Below are 18,544 nucleotides of genomic sequence, written 5' to 3' on the forward strand. Positions count from 1 at the left end.
GTCTCCAGGCTGACCTTTCCAACCCTCCTATGTTAGGTCCGGAAACAGCAGAAAGAGCACACAAATCTCATGGCAGAATATCGGAACAAACAGCAGCAGCAGCAGCAACAGCAACAGCAGCAACAGCAGCACTCAGCTGTACTGGCTGTCAGCCCTTCTCAGAATCCTCGGGTCCTCACCAAGCTCCCTGGCCATGGGTTACAGCCACCACAGGCACCTCCGGGTGGGCAAGCTGGAGGGCTTCGTCTGCCTCCAGGGGGTATGGTACTACCTGGACAGTCTGGTGGTCCATTCCTCAATACTGCCTTGGCCCAACAACAGCAACAGCAGCATTCTGGTGTGGCTGGATCCTTGACTGGCCCCTCAGGGAGCTTCTTCCCTGGCAATCTTGCTCTCCGAAGCCTTGGACCTGACTCGAGGCTTTTACAGGAAAGGCAACAACAGCTGCAGCAGCAGCGAATGCAGCTGGCTCAGAAACTGCAGCAGCAGCAACAGCAACAGCAGCAGCAGCAACACCTCTTAGGGCAGGTGGCAATCCAACAACAACAGGGTCCCGGAGTACAGAACCAGGCTCTGGGTCCTAAGCCTCAGGGCCTTCTGCCTCCCAGCAACCACCAGGGCCTCCTGGTTCAACAGTTGTCCCCCCAGCAATCACAGGGGTCCCAGGGCATGCTGGGTCCTGCCCAGGTGGCAGTGCTGCAGCAGCAGCACTCTGGAGCTTTGGGTCCTCAGGGCCCTCACAGACAGGTGCTTATGACTCAGTCCAGGGTGCTGAGCTCCCCTCAGCTGGCCCAGCAGGGTCACAGCCTTATGGGACACCGGCTGCTCACAGCCCAGCAGCAGCAACAGCAGCAGCAGCAGCAGCAGCAGCAGCAGGGATCTATGACAGGGATTTCCCAACTTCAGCAAGGAATGATGTCACATGGTGGACAGCCCAAAATGAGTGCTCAGGCCTTGGGTTCTTTACAACAGCAGCAGCAGCAGCAGCAGCAGCTACAGCAGCAACAGATGCAACAGATGCAACAGCAGCAACAACAACAGCTGCAGCAGCAGCTACAGCAGCAACAGATGCAGCAGCAGCAACAACTGCAGCAGCAGCAACAGCTGCACTTGCAGCAGCAGCTGCACCAGCAGCAACAGATGCAGCAGCAGCAGATGGGCCTCTTGAACCAGAATCGAACTTTACTATCTCCGCAGCAGCAGCAGCAGCAGCAGCAGCAGCAGCAGCAGCAGCAAGTGACACTTGGCCCTGGCATGCCAGTCAAGCCTCTTCAACACTTTTCTAGCCCTGGAGCCCTAGGCCCAACCCCCCTCCTGGCAGGCAAGGAGCAAAACATTACAGAGACAGCGCTTCCTTCAGAGGTCACTGAGGGACCCTCGACACATCAAGGAGGGCCACCAGCAGTGGGGACTACACCTGAGTCAATGTCTGTTGAACCAGGGGAGGTAAAGCCCTCTGTTTCTGGAGATTCACAACTCCTGCTTGTCCAATCCCAGGCCCAACCTCAGCCCACATCAGTGCAGCTGCAGCCACCGCTCAGGCTCCCAGCACAACCCCAGCAGCAGGTGAACTTGCTTCCCACGACAGGTGGAGGAAGCCATGGGCAGCAGCTAGGGAGTGGATCCTCCTCTGAGGCCCCATCTGCACCCCACCTGCTGGCCCAACCCTCTGTTTCCTTGGGGGAGCAGCCTGGACCTGTGGCCCAGAACCTTCTGGGCTCCCAACAGCCCCTTGGGTTAGATCGACCCATTCAGAATAACACAGGGTCACAGCCTCCCAAATCGGGACCTGCCCCTCAGTCTGGTCAGGGTCCTCCTGGAGTTGGAGTCATGTCTACAGTGGGTCAACTTCGAGCACAGCTCCAAGGAGTCCTGGCCAAAAACCCGCAGCTACGGCACCTGAGCCCACAGCAGCAGCAGCAGCTACAGGCACTCCTCATGCAGCGACAGCTGCAGCAGAGTCAGGCAGTACGCCAGACTCCACCGTTCCAGGAGCTGGGGACCCAACCCTCTCCCCTCCAGGGCCTCCTGGGCTGTCAACCTCAACCTGGGGTTTTTTCTGCATCTCAGACAGGACCCCTCCAGGAGCTAGGGGCGGGCTCTAGACCTCAGGGCCCACCCCGGCTCCCTGTCCCACAAGGAGCCTTATCTACAGGACCAGTGCTTGGCCCTGGCCATCCCACACCTCCACCTTCCAGTCCCCAAGAGCCAAAGAGACCTTCACAATTACCTTCCCCCAGTACCCAGCTAACCCCAACCCATCCAGGGACTCCAAAGCCCCAGGGGCCAGCCTTGGAGCTGCCTCCTGGGAGGGTCTCACCTGCTGCTGCCCAGCTTGCAGATACTTTCTTTGGCAAGGGGCTAGGACCTTGGGACCCCTCAGACAACCTCCCAGAAGCCCAGAAGCCAGAGCAGAGCAGCCTGGTACCCGGGCATCTGGAACAGGTGAATGGACAGGTGGTACATGAACCATCTCAACTCAGCATCAAGCAGGAGCCTCGGGAAGAGCCATGTGCCCTGGGTGCACAGACAGTGAAAAGGGAGGCCAATGGGGAGCCAGCTGGGGCCCCGGGCACCAGCAACCACCTCCTGCTAGCAGGCTCCCGCTCAGAGGCTGGGCATCTGCTCTTGCAGAAGCTCCTACGGGCAAAGAATGTGCAACTTGGTGCTGGGCGGGGACCTGAGGGCCTGCGAGCTGAGATGAATGGACACATTGACAGCAAGCTGTCAGGGCTGGAGCAGAAGCTACAGGGTACTTCCAGCAACAAAGAGGTAAGTCCTTTGGATAGAGTGATGTAGCAGTGGAGGTCAGTCGAGCAGGGCCGGGTCAGAATAGGGAAAGGCAGTGGTCTTCACAGTGCTTCTGTGGTTTAGGATGCAGCCACAAGGAAGCCTCTGCCGGCGAAGCCCAAGCGGGTGCAGAAGACAAGTGACAGATTGGCGAGCTCCCGGAAGAAGCTGCGGAAAGAAGATGGCGTCAGGGCCAATGAGGCCTTATTGAAACAGCTAAAACAGGTGATCCCCAGGAGCCAGTCCCGTGGACTCCCCCTGGATAGGAGGATGGGTAGCCTGTCCTCCGAGGTCTGAAGGGTGGCTGTAGGTGCTGCATCTGACAGCATTGTCATCTCGCCCCTCCTAGGAACTGTCCCAGCTGCCGCTGACGGAGCCTACCATCACCGCCAATTTTAGCCTCTTTGCTCCCTTTGGCAGTGGCTGCCTAGTCAGTGGGCAGAGCCAGCTCAGGGGGGCCTTTGGAAGTGGGGCTCTGCACACCGGCCCTGACTACTATTCTCAGCTGCTCACCAAGGTCAGAAAAATGGCAATACTTTTTGGGAATAAGATTCTTGGGGTTGGAGGTGGGGATGAAAGACTGGAGGAACATGCTGGTGTAATGTGGGGCCAGGAGATGATTCCAGTCTCCCTATGCCGTCTTGCACACAACACCCACCCCACCCCCCAGAATAACCTGAGTAACCCGCCGACACCACCCTCGTCGCTGCCCCCCACCCCACCCCCATCGGTGCAGCAGAAGATGGTGAATGGTGTCACTCCCTCTGACGAGCTGGGGGAGCACCCCAAGGACGCAGCCTCTGCCCAGGACAGTGAAGGAACACTGAGAGGTACGTGAGAAGCTGGTCTCTCTTGGGACTTGATGGATGAGTTCCAGCCATGCAGTGGTGTCCTGCCACTCGATATCAGCAGACGAAAGGGTTGCATAGTACCCTGTGCACTGCACCGAGACATTTGGTGGGTAGGGACTGTTTGGAAGGGTGGGCTTCTAGAGGCTTGCAAAAGCAACGGTGAATCTGAGGGAAGCTTTGTGAGAAGAAACAGTCCAGTGTTCATGGCTATGGAACCCTTTCTGATGTACATTTGAACTCTAGCACATGAGTGTGTTTAGCTGTGATGCTTGGAACAAGTAGATTGATTGACTTGTTTGAACCATGATGTCCTCCTTATAGACCGGATACTGTAAAGTTTATCTCAGTTGTTAAAAGATGTAAAGATGTAAATATGGAGTGGCACTGTGACTCAGGGGCTAGGATCGTGCCTGATGCTGAGGAAGAAAGACAAGAGAGATTATGCGTTTGACGTCAGCTAGCCTGTGCTACATGAGTGTCTTGAAATACATGTAGCACACAAGCAAAGGCTCCATGTGTATAGTTTTCCTGTTAGTTGAGTAGATAGTTGATCACAATATATGGTTGACCCTGAGGTGCTGGGGACAGAACAGCTCTCCACACTCACCTTGACTGTCCTCCCTCCTACCCCTCAGATGCTGCAGAAGTGAAGAGTTTAGACCTGCTGGCTGCTCTGCCTACACCCCCTCACAACCAGACTGAGGATGTCAGGTAGGGAACAGGGAGGAGGGTTTCGGTTATGGCCACACCTTCTGGTCTCTAGCTCTGAGCAGGAGAATCCGGAAGACTGGATCAACACTGTTTGCATCCAACCTGCAGGATGGAGAGTGATGAGGACAGCGACTCTCCTGACAGCATTGTGCCTGCTTCATCCCCTGAGAGCATCCTTGGGGAAGAGGCCCCACGTTTCCCTCAGCTGGGCTCTGGCCGGTGGGAGCAAGACAACCGGGCTCTCTCTCCCGTCATCCCTATCATCCCTCGCACCAGTATCCCTAGTAAGTGCCGCTTACTGCGTGGGCCGGCGCAGGGTGGTGGGGAGTCAGGCGAGGGCAGGGATGGAAAGTGACTGAAACACATTCTCTCTCTGTCCAGTCTTCCCAGATACCAAACCTTATGGGGTCCTTGACCTTGAGGTCCCTGGAAAGCTGCCTGCTACAGCGTGGGAGAAGGGCAAGGGGAGTGAGGTGTCAGTCATGCTCACAGTCTCTGCTGCCGCCGCCAAGGTATGTCCCGGGGGTACCATGGGGTCAAGGAGAACTTGGGTCAGAGGGCAGCCTTCAGAACTTGTCTGGATAAAAAAAAGTTACAACTGTTTAAATATTTGTCCTGAGTACCTGCTTTTTTAAAGAGAGGGTGGGCTAAGGACTGGGCTCGGTGAGGGAAGTGGAGTCCCTCGTAGGGCTCATCATCCACAGATAAAGGAAGAGGCAGTCAACCAACAGACTGTCAAGTGACAGATGCTACAAGACTTGACCCTCCAGTCACATTCGGTGGAGCCTTGCACAGGGTTCTATGGTCACAGAAAGGTGGAAAACAGTTAAACCACAGTAGCCGTTTGTTTGCAGTCGGGATTATCATTCTGTCTGTGGAGCTCGTGACCTGCCACAGGTTAGGAAAGGCTGTGTAAGCAGAGCTCAGTGGAACAGGGAGCTCTGAGCACCCTCCATGCAGTGGGTTTGCCATGTCCTTGCTGTGCTGAGCAGTCTGTACAGGCAGTGCTCACTACTGTGGACACTGCTGCCTGCTGGCTTGGCTCACATGTCTCTTCTGCCCCAGCAGAACCTGAACGGTGTGATGGTAGCGGTGGCTGAGCTGCTAAGCATGAAGATCCCCAACTCCTATGAGGTGCTGTTCCCAGATGGCCCTGCCCGGGCTGGCCTTGAACCCAAGAAGGGGGAAGCTGAGGGTTCTGGTAAGTAGAGCAGGAGACCACCTTCAGATCAGAGAGGAGTTCTGGTAGAAGACTGACCCTTTTCCTTTCTCTAGGTGGGAAAGAAAAAGGTTTGAGTGGCAAGGGCCCAGACACTGGACCTGATTGGTTAAAGCAGTTTGATGCAGTGTTGCCTGGCTACACCCTCAAGAGCCAGTTAGACATCTTGAGCCTCTTGAAGCAGGTGGGTTTGGGGGAGAAGGGTCTGATTCAGGAAGAAGGCTTTCCTAGGACTTTTTGAGGGAGTGGAGTCTGCTGGAGAGGAGGAAGGGTTGGTTGGCTGGAGAATTGGCACTAACATTCAGGGGTGTTCCTGCAGGAGAGCCCTGCCCCAGAGCCATCCATCCAGCACACCTACACCTACAATGTCTCCAACCTGGATGTGAGGCAGCTCTCCGCCCCACCTCCTGAGGAACCTTCCCCACCTCCATCCCCTTTGGCACCCTCTCCTGCCAGTCCTCCCGCTGAGCCCATGGTTGAACTTCAGGCTGAACTGCCTGCTGAGCCACCCATCCCTTCACCTCTGCCACTGGCTTCCTCCCCTGAATCTGCCCGCCCCAAACCCCGAGCCCGGCCCCCTGAAGAGAGCGAAGATTCCCGTCCCCCACGCCTCAAAAAGTGGAAAGGGGTGCGCTGGAAGCGGCTGCGGCTCCTGCTGACCATTCAGAAGGGCGGTGGTCGGCAAGAGGATGAACGGGAGGTGGCAGAGATTATGGAGCAGTTTGGTACAGCTTTGAGACCAAGCAAGGTGCCTCGAGACAACCGCAGATGCTGCTTCTGTCATGAAGAGGGAGACGGTGCCACTGATGGCCCCGCCCGCCTGCTCAACCTTGACCTGGACCTCTGGGTACACCTCAATTGTGCCCTGTGGTCCACGGAAGTGTATGAGACCCAGGGTGGGGCATTGATGAATGTGGAGGTGGCCTTGCACCGAGGATTGCTAACCAAGTGCTCTCTGTGCCAGCGAACTGGTGCCACTAGCAGCTGCAACCGCATGCGTTGCCCCAGTGTCTACCATTTTGCCTGTGCCATCCGTGCTAAGTGCATGTTCTTCAAGGACAAGACCATGTTGTGTCCAATGCATAAGATCAAGGGCCCCTGTGAGCAGGAACTGAGCTCCTTTGCTGTCTTCCGGAGGGTCTACATTGAACGGGATGAGGTGAAGCAGATTGCCAGCATCATCCAGCGGGGAGAGCGGCTACACATGTTCCGAGTAGGAGGGCTTGTGTTCCATGCCATTGGACAGCTGCTCCCACACCAGATGGCTGACTTCCACAGCGCCACTGCCCTGTACCCTGTGGGCTACGAGGCCACGCGCATCTACTGGAGTCTTCGTACTAACAATCGTCGCTGCTGCTACCGCTGCTCCATCAGTGAGAACAATGGACGGCCCGAGTTTGTCATCAAAGTCATCGAACAGGGTTTAGAAGATCTGGTCTTCACCGATGCATCTCCCCAAGGTGAGCACCGCAGTGGGCCTGGGGAGGTTATTCCAGGAGTCACTTTACAGAGAAAGATGCTATGTGTACAGCTTTTATAGAGTGGCCTACCCCTACCACAAGCCACACGGTATCTTAAAAACTCCAGTTAATGGGGTTCAGCCTGTCTCAGTCACTTTAAATACCTTTGCAGTTGAGAGTATTTTGCTTAGTAAAGCACACCACTTCACGCCTATAATCCCAGTACTTGGAAGATGAAGGTTGGAAGGTCTGAGTTGTCCTCAACTATCTAGTGAACTGGAAGCCAGCCTGGGAGACCTTTTTTCAAAAAAAAAAAAAAAAAAAAAAAAAGAGAGAAAAAAGTTTCATGTGTACGTGTGTGTGTGTGTGGTTGTGTTTATGCATGTGTATGCATGTGTGTGTGTGTGGTTTAGTTTTTTTGTTTGTTTTTTCCAAGATAGGGTTTCTCTGTGTAGTCCTGGCTGTTCTGAAACTCGCTATGTAGACCAGGCTGGCCTTGAACTCAGAGATCCTCCTGCCAGGCATGTACCACCAGTGCCTGACTTTTTAAAATTTTATGTGTATTGGTGTTTTTCCATGCATATGTACCTACCACATGTATGAGTTACAGTCTGTGAATTGCCATGTGGGTGCTGGGAATTGAACCTGGGTCCTCTGGGAGAGCAGCCAGTGCTCTCAACCATCAGGCCATCTCTCCTAGCCTAAAATTTGTCGTTTTTGTCTTTCTGAGACAGGTTATTTCTGTATAGCCCTGGATGTCCTGGAACTTGGTCTGTGACCAACCTGGCCCTGAACTCACAGAGATCCACTTGCCTCTGCCTCCCAAGTGTTGAGATTAAAGGCTTGTTCTACACTGTCCAGTTGAATGGTGATATTTTAAGATCCTATTGTCTATTATACACAATTTTAAATTCCTTTTTTTCCACATATAAAATCTTTTTAAGAGTTGGTTTTTTTTTTGTTTTTTGTTTTTTGTTTTTTTTGTGGTGCGGGGAATGGAACCCAGAAATCTAGACATGCTAGGCAAATTTACACCACTGAGTTACAACCCCACCTCACCCCCCCCTTCAATTTTTTTTTAATTTAGAATTTTCTTAAGTTTTTTTCAAGACAGGGTTTTCTCTGTGTAATAACCCAGGCTGTCCTGAAACTAGTTTTGTAGACCAAGCTGGCCTTGAATTCAGAGATCCACCTACCTCTGCCTCCCAAGTGCTAGGATTAGAGGTGTGTACTATCATGGCTGGCTATTTGTACATTTGTTTATTGTATGTGTGGGTATGTGAGTGTTTCCCTGCATGTATGTCTGTGTCTTTGCTACGTTCAGTGCCCACGGAGGTCAGAAGTAGGTATGTTGGATTCCCTGGGAGTAGAGTTAAAAGATGGTTTTTGGGAACCGAACCTGGATCCCTCGGAAGAGCAATCGTTCTTAACTTCTGAGCCGTTCCTTTTTATCCTTGTTTCTGTACTGATGATGAATAAAGCAGTAGGAAGTAGGTTTTGGTAAGCATGTACTGTGTGTCTCAGTTGAGTAGTAGAGTGCTTTATGCAGGTTATTGTGTCCACTGCGACCCAGGAGGTAAGCCTTGTCATTCTGTGAGTGTAGACGCACAGAGACTGAGTCTCGGGAGACTTGGCTGTTTGGCTTAAATCCCGTAGCCGTGACTCAGACTTCAACTCCACAGTGTGTCCGTTCATTCAGTAAGCGCTGTGGCTTCTGCTAGGTCTCTCAGTCTCTGTCTCTCAGTCGTCTCTGTCATCCCCTCCACACTGAAGCTTCTCTAGGAAACAAGGAGGGATCCTGAGGAGCCACAGGGAATTGGTGCCCGTGTGCTGGGAAGTAGAACCTAGGGACAGAGTTAGGCTGGAGATGAGTCAGCAGATGTTACCCTAAAGGGCGCTGTCTGTCTCACGCACGTCTAGCCGTGTGGAACCGCATCATCGAGCCTGTGGCTGCCATGAGAAAAGAGGCCGACATGCTGAGACTCTTCCCTGAGTACCTGAAAGGCGAAGAGCTCTTTGGGCTGACAGTGCATGCTGTGCTCCGCATAGCTGAGTCGGTAAGTGAGCAAAGGAGCTGGAGGCAAGGTGGGAATATTGGTCCTGTCTCAGAGGAGTAAGGCATCGATCAATCCCTGTATCCGCAGCTCCCTGGGGTGGAGAGCTGTCAGAACTATTTATTCCGCTATGGGCGCCACCCCCTGATGGAACTACCGCTCATGATCAACCCCACCGGCTGTGCCAGATCAGAACCTAAAATCCTCACACACTACAAACGGTGAGCTTGTGCGGCTAGGCCATGGGCTGTAGATATGGATGTGGATAGGACCGTCTGGACATGTTCTGAGGGTTTGAGATGCAGATCAGAGTTGTTTCCAAGAACCTGGGGAGTCACCCTTAGACCTGATTAGAGGTACACAAATCTTCCTGGGGTATCCCTTTCCTCTTCCCTAATCAGCTCAGGTCCACTGGGTTGACCAGGGAAACAGGACAGAGGACTCTTGCGTACCCCGGGAGTGGCTGCTGGGAGGTTCTTGGTGGCCAATGGTGAGATGCATATGGGAGCTGGTCACTTCTTTCTTCTTTGGTTTTGCTTCCAGAGGGGCCGGTGATACTCCTAAACTCCAGATACCCCTTGAGTGACTAGGGCACATTCCCTCTCCAAAGCTGAGTTGGTTTAGAAATGACTAGAAGTTATAACTAACTAGAAGTTGTAACTGACTAGAAGTGTTATAGAAAAGCACTGCGGCCTTCATTTGTATAGCACTTTATACTTTTTTTTTCAAAGCGTTTTCACATCCATTATCTCATTTGATCCTCACAACAACCTTATGAGGTAGGTAGGGCAGGTGGTATGATCCCCATTTTATAGCCGAGAACACTGAGTCCCAGAAAGACTGCGTGACTAGATAAAGGTCACACAGCTGGGACTAGGCCCTCCTCTTAACATGTGGGTTGCTGGTCTTTCTGTGTACCACAGTAGCCTAACCTTGGTCCTCGGGTAGAGGGAGGCAGAACCCATGGTAGCAGGCTTTCCATGAAGGCCTTTGGTGGCTTGAAGGCTGTCATAGAACGTCGAACACTCTACCCCTCGTTAGCCCTCAACCTTGATGCTCACCTCGAATGCTCTACCACAGTGGTTTTCACACTCTCAGCACATTGTTCCCAAAGCCCCAGAACACAGAAGCCAGTGTGTGTAACTACACCTTCTTAAGATTGGACTTAGCCAGAGGAACTCTGTTTTCACCTGTGGATTGGAGTTACAGTCAACATTTTGCTGAAGAAAACAATCCGCTAAATAAAACAGAAACGCACCCGAGTGTTTGAAAACCACTGCTCAGGGCAAGACCTTCCTAGGGTGGTGAAGGCCTCCCATCGGGCGGCAGTCTTTCCCCTGCACTGAGCTGTCTGCACAGAGCCCAGTGCTGTGCTGCAGAGCGGGCTGGCCTGAAGAGAGGCAACAATGTCATCTTCAAGCTGTGAACTCACAGCCACTTAAAAATCAGATCAAGCCACTGGGGTACAGATGGCCCCCATTTTCAGGGCTTACAGCCTATGTGAGAGGTAGGACTCATCTGATTAAACAAACCATCAGCTTAAATTCCGGGCCTTGGGGAAGACCTCCAAGAGTGCGGCGTTCAGCATGGTTTGCAGGAGGGTGCTAGACAGTGTGAAGGAGAGAGCGGGCTCAGTGTAGGGGAATCGGTGCCTCTTCCCTCTCTGTGCCTACTCCCTGTCCTGGGTGGTCTCTGCGACCCAGGGTGTTCAGAAGGGTCCCAGTAGGGAGTTGCTGCCTTTTCCAAGCTGAGACCCAGATGCCTCCACTCCACTTCCACAGCGGCAGGCACTTGTCGTACTTGCTGATAGCACGTTCCCAGGGAGGAGGTGGGGAAGGTCTGCTTGGTCTGTCATGTCATGGACGGTGTTACCTCCAGGCCCCATACCTTGAACAGCACCAGCATGTCTAAGGCGTATCAGAGCACCTTCACAGGCGAGACCAACACCCCGTACAGCAAGCAGTTTGTGCACTCCAAGTCATCTCAGTACCGGCGCCTGCGCACCGAGTGGAAGAACAATGTGTACCTGGCTCGCTCACGGATCCAGGGCCTTGGGCTCTATGCAGCCAAGGACCTAGAGAAGCACACGATGGTCATCGAGTACATTGGCACCATCATTCGCAATGAGGTGGCCAATCGGCGGGAGAAAATCTATGAGGAGCAGGTACTACAGTATGGCTGGGGGCTGGTGTGGTGGAACATCCACCCTCTGTCTAGGAGCACAGGGGCAGGTTTGAATCCAGGAGGCAGTTGGAAAACTGTGCAGGGAGGGAGAAGACAGAAGTTCAGTCATGTCAGCTAAGCCTGGTGCCCAGTTTGCTTGCTAACATTCCTGCTTCTCCCCGACTGCCTTTCTAGAATCGCGGCATTTACATGTTTCGGATAAACAATGAGCATGTGATTGACGCCACGTTGACTGGAGGCCCTGCCAGGTGAGAGAAGAAGGATTTAAGTGTCCCTGGTGGCCGCATTGTGGGTGTCACCTGGTATCTCTGACACTGACTCTGTCCTGCCATCCAGGTACATTAACCACTCCTGTGCCCCTAACTGTGTAGCAGAGGTTGTGACATTTGACAAGGAAGACAAAATCATTATCATCTCCAGCCGGCGAATCCCCAAAGGAGAAGAGGTGAGGGGAGAGACTTTGCCCTGCGGCTCCAGGACCATCATGGCCGCCTTGCCCGCATCCTCCTCAGGCTTGCTGTGTGTGACTCTGTCCCTCTTTTCTTTCCAGCTGACCTATGACTATCAGTTTGATTTTGAGGACGATCAGCACAAGATCCCCTGTCACTGTGGAGCCTGGAACTGTAGGAAATGGATGAACTAAGAAGCTTTGAGGCTACCAGGCAGGGGAGTTCCCCCCACTCCCGCCTCTTCCCTGAAAGGGATGAGAGGGAAGAGAGGTAGCAGCCAGAGCCAGGACCCAGGGCTGGGGCTGCCGACTGACCGGAGCCCCTGGAGCAGGAGGCTGGGGCGGAGGACCCTAGGCCAAGCCTACCCTGGGCACCAGGGACAACCTTCTTCCCTGCCACCGGCCCTTAGGCTGGCATCTGCCCCCAGTTCCAGGAGGGGACAGACAGAAGCAGCCACTGGGCATCTCAGGTTTGAGGGGGCTATATGGGCCGGGACTACCCAGAAGTGTCAGGGAGCAGGGAGGGGTGTGCGGCGGGCCTCAGCCCTGCTGCCTCCACCGACCTCGCTGGCCCAACTCAAGGCTGCAAAGAGACTTGACTAAGCTTGACAATCCCAAAGGCCGGGTCCCACACCTGGCCCTGCCTGCCGGGTCCTGCCCCTACCCTCACCCCCATCCCCTTCCTCTCTATCTGTCTCTGTCTCCCTCTTTTCCTCTGTGTTTCTGTCTCTCTATGGGTTGTGTTTCCTTGTTTTCCACTCTGACAAATGCAACATGATGGGAAAGAGGCATCCAGATGCCCAGGAGGGCAAGCCGGGCACGCCAGGCAAGCCAGGCACTCCGGGCACGCCGGGCAAGGAGACCCCGCACCCACACCTACCTCATTTAAGTGTTGGATTTTTTGCTGTTTTGAAATGTGAGACCCTCTCCGAGCCCCCTACTGCCCCGACTCTCCCCCCACCTCACTGCCCTCGTCTAGTGGGTGGAAGGGGGGTAGGAGAAGGACAACAACAACAATAACAACAACAAAAATCCATCTTTGTTTTTAATTATGGGCGTGGGATGGCGGCTGAGGCGAATGGTGATGAAGACTGGGGTGACTGGTCCCTAGTTGCTCTAGGACCTCCTTCTCCATCTGGACATGGAGGCTGGAGGGGTGTGCTAAATCTAGGACCAGGATCTCGCTCTCCTGTTTTCCCAGCCTCATCCTGAGCCCATCTGCCCTCCAGCCCCTGGACGGGGTGTGGGGGGTAGGGTGAGGGCTATCCCTGAGTGGCATGCCCGTACCCCATGAGGCAGGGTGTGGCCCAGAGCTCTCACTTGCCCTCAGTCACCAAACTGCTGCTGGTCTGGTGGGAATGGGTGGTGATGTGGGGGTGGGGAGCGTAGTGTCAGCGCGGGGCGGGTGGGGGGTATTTATCTATTTATACATGGGATTGTACATAGTCTTGTGGGGCGTGGGGGAGCCGGCCGGAGGGGAGAACCCTCCCCTCTCCCCCACCCCCGGGGAGAGCAAATGTAAAACTACTAATTTTTGTGCTTTATATATTCTATATAAATATATCTATTTTCTTTTTACAAAACCAGTTTATAAATGGTAGGGGGGTGTGGGGCGGACACATGGAGCTCCCCTTGTGGGGGGGCCCCCTCCACTACCCACCCTACCGACCTTTCCTCCCCCTCCCCACCCCCTGGCTGTGACTGCTGTAAGGTGGGGGTATAGAGAGAAGCTGGGTGATCTTTCCCCGGGTTGTATAGTTGGACTATGTTATAACGCACAAAGTAAGCTGGCCCCAGGGGGAGCCAGAGGGTGATGGGTACCCTGATCTTCCTTTTTCCTTCCTTTCTGCCCAAGCTTGTGCTGCAGTTGGACCTCTTCCTGCGGGTGGTGGTGGGGTAGAGGGCGTGTGAGGCCTCAGACCCCTCTCTGGGGGAGCCGTGGGGATGAGATGACGCTTGTGTGCAGTTCTCTCCTAGGGGCTGTGGGCAAAGGGCATTTTGTAATTAATATTTTCAAGAATCAGATTATCTGGATTGTAGAGATGGGCTGGATGGTGGCAATGGGCAGGCCTGCTGGAGGGGTAGAGCGGTTGCTGTTGTGATTTTAGGTTTTTGTTTTGTTTTAAATTTGGGGGATTGTGGATTGATGGGGGTAGGGAGATTTTTTTCCTTTTTTTTTTTTCCTGGCCTTTTTTTTTTTTTTAAAGCTGCTTCCTCAACTGTTTCAAGCTGCAGATGTTTATGAGAATAACAACTCCCACACACACCCCCACAGAAACCATTGTAATTAGATCAGACAGTGGGGAAATGGGCTTGCTGTCCCCAAAGCCACAGAGCTGAAAGGTCTAGGCATTAGGTGGTGGGGAGGTTGTCTCCTGTGAGTCGGGCTCTGGTTGGGGCTTGGGCCCTAGAACTGGGAAAGGAGAAGGGGCAGACTTTGTAAGCATATGCTAGGTATCTGATAGTCCTGTAGAATTTAGTGAAGAAACCTTATACAGTTTTTAATTTTTATATAAACTATAACTCAGACCCATGCTACAAGGTTGGAATTTTGGTTGTTGTTGTTTTTTTTTTTTTTAAGTACCCCGCCTGTATAATTGCATCAGAATCCCACCCCCAACCCCTCCCCCTGTGTTTGTATTTTGGGTTGGTTTACACTTGCACATACTCAATTTCAGTTTCTCCCTTTTACCTTCTACCCTCACCTCCAGGACCCTCCCCCTTTTTAAAAAAATAAATCGCTGACAAGTGTGAATCCCGTGAAGAACTTTATTTTGTGTTGTGTGTATCCTGTACAGCAAGGTTGGTCCTTCGTAACAACGGATGAAATGGTTCCCTTTTTTAAAGCGCTCTCTCTTCCTCCACCCCCAGCGCCCCTGTCCTTGGCATGTTTTGTATCGGCGATCATTCTGAACTGTACATAATTTATGTTGCGAGAGGCAAAGGGCAAGTTTTGGATTTTGCTTCTTCAAAGTTTGTTTTTAAACGATAAATAAAAAAAGAACATTTTAAATACAAGCGCCTCTGTCCCATGACCCTCGCCGTTAGTTAGATCTTAAGGTCCTGGAGAGCTGGGGGGAAGAAGGTTATCCAAGCCATACTCAGCCACTGCCGGAAGGGTGGGTTCCCCGCCTTCCGCTCTGGGCTGGGGTGTGACGTAGGCGGAAGTGGCGCGCGGCACCGGATGTGGGGCGGGGTCTACAGCAAGGGAGCTTTCCAAGCTGAGGAACTGGCGGGCACAAGCAATGGAGTCGGTGAGTGGCGCAGGAGGGCGGCGGGGGGCGCTGTGGAGCCGGAGACCCCCGCGGGAGCGGGGGAGGGCCGGGCCGAGCTTGGCGCTGGAGTCCCGGACTCCCCTCTGCCTCGGTGGGCGCCTGTCCCAGGTCTGGGCCACACCCGTGCCCGCCTGAGGTCCACCGTACCCACCCTGAGAGCGGGCTGTGAGCTTGAAGCCCGCGAGCACCGCAATGATCTTGGTTGGCCCCCTGCTTATGAGTGCCTCAAGTCCTTTCAGAAGTTTGCATGGGAGCGAGACCCCGTTTGTGCGACTGCTTAAGCAATTCTTGGCGTGGACAACGAAAGACTATACTGCATTCCTTTAATAAGCCCGAGAATTGAGTTCTCCGTGAAGGAAGGGATCCAGGAGGCCACTGTGTCCCTTGGACAAGTTTAGGTCGTGTTCTGATCAGTGAGTGACGCTGTGCATGCATGTTGACAGCTCGTTCTTGGCGAGCAGCGCAGCGTTGACCGATGGTGGCAGACCCTGGTCACCTATTACAGATGCTGTAGGTTATCTGCTACTTGTTTGACCTACCTCATTCACAGGAGCCTTTCTCTGCCACTCTGAAGGCCCTCCCATCGACTTCCTGCGCCGTAGTTTTAAACCGAGTTTCTTCTGTAGGCAGCTTGGGGTTTGATTACCCTCACTGTATAGCTTGGTAACACTTGCAGGTTCGCTCTTCTTAGAATTTTTTTTTCTCATTTTCTTTGAGTCAGTTACTTGGCCTGGAGTAAAATTTTTTCCCGGCACCTTTGTCTGCAGAGAAATAGTGTAACTTATAAAGAAGGAAAGAGCCGGGCGGTGGTGGCGCACGCCTTTAATCCCAGCACTTGGGAGGCAGAGGCAGGCAGATTTCTGAGTTCAAGGCCAGCCTGGACTACAGAGTGAATTCCAGGACAGCCAGGGCTATACAGTGAAACCCTGTCCCGAAAAAACCAAAGAAAAAAAAAAAGAAAAGAAAAAGTCATCCAGGCAAGCATTTCATTTTCTTTCTTTCTTTCTTTCTTTCTTTCTTTCTTTCTTTCTTTCTTTCTTTCTTTCTTTCTTTCTTTCGGTTGTTTGTTTTTAAGAATTGTTTATTTTGACAGACAGGGCTACACAGAGAAACCCTGTCTCAAAAAAAAAAAAAAAAAGAATTGTTTATTTTATGTATATGAGTACACTGTAGGTGTCTTCAGACACACCAGAAGAGGGCATCAGATGACATTACAGATGGTTGTGAGCCACTATGTGGTTGCTGGGAGTTGAACTCAGGACCTCTAGAAGAGCAGGCAGTGCTCTTAACCGCTGAGCCATCTCTCCAGCCTCAAGCATTTCATTTTCTACAAGAGAAAGCATTTTCAGCAAAAGATTACATTAAATTTAAAACAATACTTTTTTTTTAACTTGTAAATATATTATTTACATTATAAGTATAAATGATAAACTGTGAGCATATAGTTTAAAAGCAGCTTTTCTGTATGTTTCCAAATTTAGCCCTTTACTTTATATATACTGGATTACGGGGAGTTGGAGATGATTATGGGGAAGGCTGTTAGTTAAGGTAGACTGTAGTAAGTACTATCCTCACGGTACAGACACCAGAATAAAGGAAGGAGAAATTACACTAGGCCTAGAAAAGAGTTCAGACTCATGGCTCAGTGGTGTTGAAACTGGATTTTGGTCATGGTGTAAGAAAAGTTGGCTAAGACCAAATTGGAAATACACACACACACACTTTTTTTTTTTTTCCTGAGACGGGGTCTCAGTAGGTAGCTTAGATCTTCTGAGCAGTGTGGTCATGAGCCATCACTCCCAGCTTGGGCTTTGTAGTAAGGGGACCGGTGGGAGATGTATGAGTAAGACGGGAATATTGAGAATATTCTTAACAGCTTTCTGTAAATAGACTAAGCCACTTCAGAAAGTAAGTTTTGTTTTGTTTGATTTTTTTTTTATTTTGAAGTGTGTGTGTGTGAGTGAGAGAGAGCGAGAGAGACAGAGAGAGAGAGAGAGAGATTGAGATTGGTGTGGGAGAAGGTATGTAGCTGCCATGGAACAAGCATGGAGGCAAAGGACAGTTTCTTGTAGTTGCTTTTCTCTTACAGCCCTGACGTAGGTTTGGGGATCAGACACAGGTCATCCGGTTTACAGGGTAAGCTCTTTTATTCACTCAACCATCTCACCAGCCTTGGGAAGTATTTTCTCCTAATGAGCTACTTTGGCTAGAGAACCTGATCAAAGTGTAAAGCAGGGAGGCTACAGATGTGGAGCAGGGACAGAGAATGCTGGGCAACTGGAGGTGTAGTTTCTCAGAGGAAAGCTTATGGGGGGCGGGGGGAGGTGCAGAGTAAGAAGCAGATCCTGAGGCAGGGCTGTGAAAACAGACGGAGATGGTTTGGGGCATTTCTAACCTCAAAAAACTGTCTTACATGTAAGGAAAACAGAATGACAATCCCAGACACTGGAAAGATGGCAGAGTAGCACTGAGAAAATAAAACAAACAAACAAAAAATCCCGGAAAGTCACAGGGTAAGAACAGGCTTGGGGGACAGATATTCTGTATTAAAGCATTACAAATAGTCTTTGTAGTGTGTGGTTGGAACACAACTGGAAATGCAGATCCGGGGTGTGGAAAGCAGTTTGTCTTAATGTCGGATCTAGCCTCTGTCTCTGTAATAGTACTTTTACATGTGTGTAGTACAGTGATGTTTTTGGCTCTCTAAGATAGTTTGTTTTGGGTGTTTTGTTACTGTTTTGAGTCAGGGTCTAATGTAGCACAGACTAACCTTGAATTCACTCTGTAGCTGAGGTTGGTCTTGATCTCCTGAGCACTGGGAATACAGTTGTACACCACTACCCAGAGTTCTCAGCCCCATCTTATTAAAGGAAGAGGGGAGTGTCCATAATTCTCCCACTAGTGGAGAAACAGGCAGGAAGGATAAAGTCCTGTTTAATTGTTTCTGTGGTGATTGTTTAGTTTTGTCAACTTGATTGCAACCTGGAATTACCTGGGAAGAAAGTCTCAACGAGGGGTTATCTGTCTAGATTGGGTTGTCCTGTGGACATGTCTTAGCCAACTGCTGTGGGAAGACCTAGCCCACTGTGAGCAGCGCCGTTGTCTAGGTAGACGATCCAAAGTTGTCTAAGAGTAGAGAAATGAAACAGTGCAGCAAGCAAGCAGAGGACAGTGTGCATGCATTCCTCTCTGCTCTTGACTGCTCTTGATTTAGCTGGCTGCCTGAAGTTCTGCTGCTGTGACCGCTCACAGTGATGGGCTGTATTCTAGAACTGCCCTCCCCTAAATCACAAATTGCTTTTTTTTTTTTTCTTGGTTTTTCGAGACAGGGTTTCTCTGTGTAGCCCTGGCTGTCCTGGAACTCACTCTGTAGACCAGGCTGGCCTCGAACTCAGAAATCCACCTGCCTCTGCCTCCCAAGTGCTGGGATCAAAGGCGTGCGCCACCACTCCCCTGGCTACTGTAAGGACCCAGGAAGAGGACCCCATCTCAAGTCCCAATTAGTGCGCACCCAAGGAGACACGAGAGACTGACTTGATGCAATGGCAAAAG

The 18,544-nt window shown here is 51.9% G+C and overlaps 2 protein-coding genes across 12 annotated transcripts in view; both read left to right on the forward strand.

Annotated features, from left to right (window-relative positions):
* The window catches only part of Kmt2d (lysine methyltransferase 2D), a 37,878-nt gene extending 24,804 nt beyond the window's left edge, over positions 1-13,074 (forward strand). For 7 of the 10 annotated variants that reach the window (XM_028788327.1, XM_028788333.1, XM_028788331.1 and 4 more), the window contains exons 40-56: positions 37-2,772; positions 2,875-3,015; positions 3,140-3,307; positions 3,461-3,620; positions 4,277-4,352; positions 4,461-4,636; positions 4,734-4,864; positions 5,421-5,553; positions 5,628-5,755; positions 5,891-7,031; positions 8,952-9,088; positions 9,176-9,306; positions 9,817-9,864; positions 10,964-11,249; positions 11,444-11,517; positions 11,606-11,714; positions 11,820-13,074. In XM_028788327.1, the coding sequence (XP_028644160.1) occupies positions 37-2,772; positions 2,875-3,015; positions 3,140-3,307; positions 3,461-3,620; positions 4,277-4,352; positions 4,461-4,636; positions 4,734-4,864; positions 5,421-5,553; positions 5,628-5,755; positions 5,891-7,031; positions 8,952-9,088; positions 9,176-9,306; positions 9,817-9,864; positions 10,964-11,249; positions 11,444-11,517; positions 11,606-11,714; positions 11,820-11,912 (5,868 nt within the window). In that variant the 3' untranslated portion in view covers positions 11,913-13,074. The remainder of the gene's footprint in view (positions 1-36; positions 2,773-2,874; positions 3,016-3,139; positions 3,308-3,460; positions 3,621-4,276; positions 4,353-4,460; positions 4,637-4,733; positions 4,865-5,420; positions 5,554-5,627; positions 5,756-5,890; positions 7,032-8,951; positions 9,089-9,175; positions 9,307-9,816; positions 9,865-10,963; positions 11,250-11,443; positions 11,518-11,605; positions 11,715-11,819) is intronic. The other 3 variants (XM_028788335.1, XM_028788336.1, XM_028788337.1) reach the window with 1 other exon arrangement.
* A 1,824-nt stretch (positions 13,075-14,898) lies between these two features.
* Positions 14,899-18,544, forward strand: part of Prkag1 (protein kinase AMP-activated non-catalytic subunit gamma 1) — an 18,433-nt gene continuing 14,787 nt past the window's right edge. The window contains exons 1-2 of one of the 2 annotated variants that reach the window (XM_028788264.1): positions 14,927-14,971; positions 17,082-17,128. Coding sequence is in view for 1 of the 2 variants with exons in the window: in XM_028788263.1 (XP_028644096.1) it covers positions 14,963-14,971 (9 nt within the window). In the remaining variant the exon portion in view is untranslated. Of the gene's footprint in view, positions 14,972-17,081; positions 17,129-18,544 lie in introns of both variants that reach the window. The other variant, XM_028788263.1, reaches the window with a different exon arrangement.

The sequence above is a fragment of the Grammomys surdaster genome, unplaced genomic scaffold (genome assembly GCF_004785775.1).
Source record: "Grammomys surdaster isolate TR1022 unplaced genomic scaffold, NIH_TR_1.0 125742, whole genome shotgun sequence".
Taxonomy (NCBI): Eukaryota; Metazoa; Chordata; class Mammalia; order Rodentia; family Muridae; genus Grammomys; species Grammomys surdaster.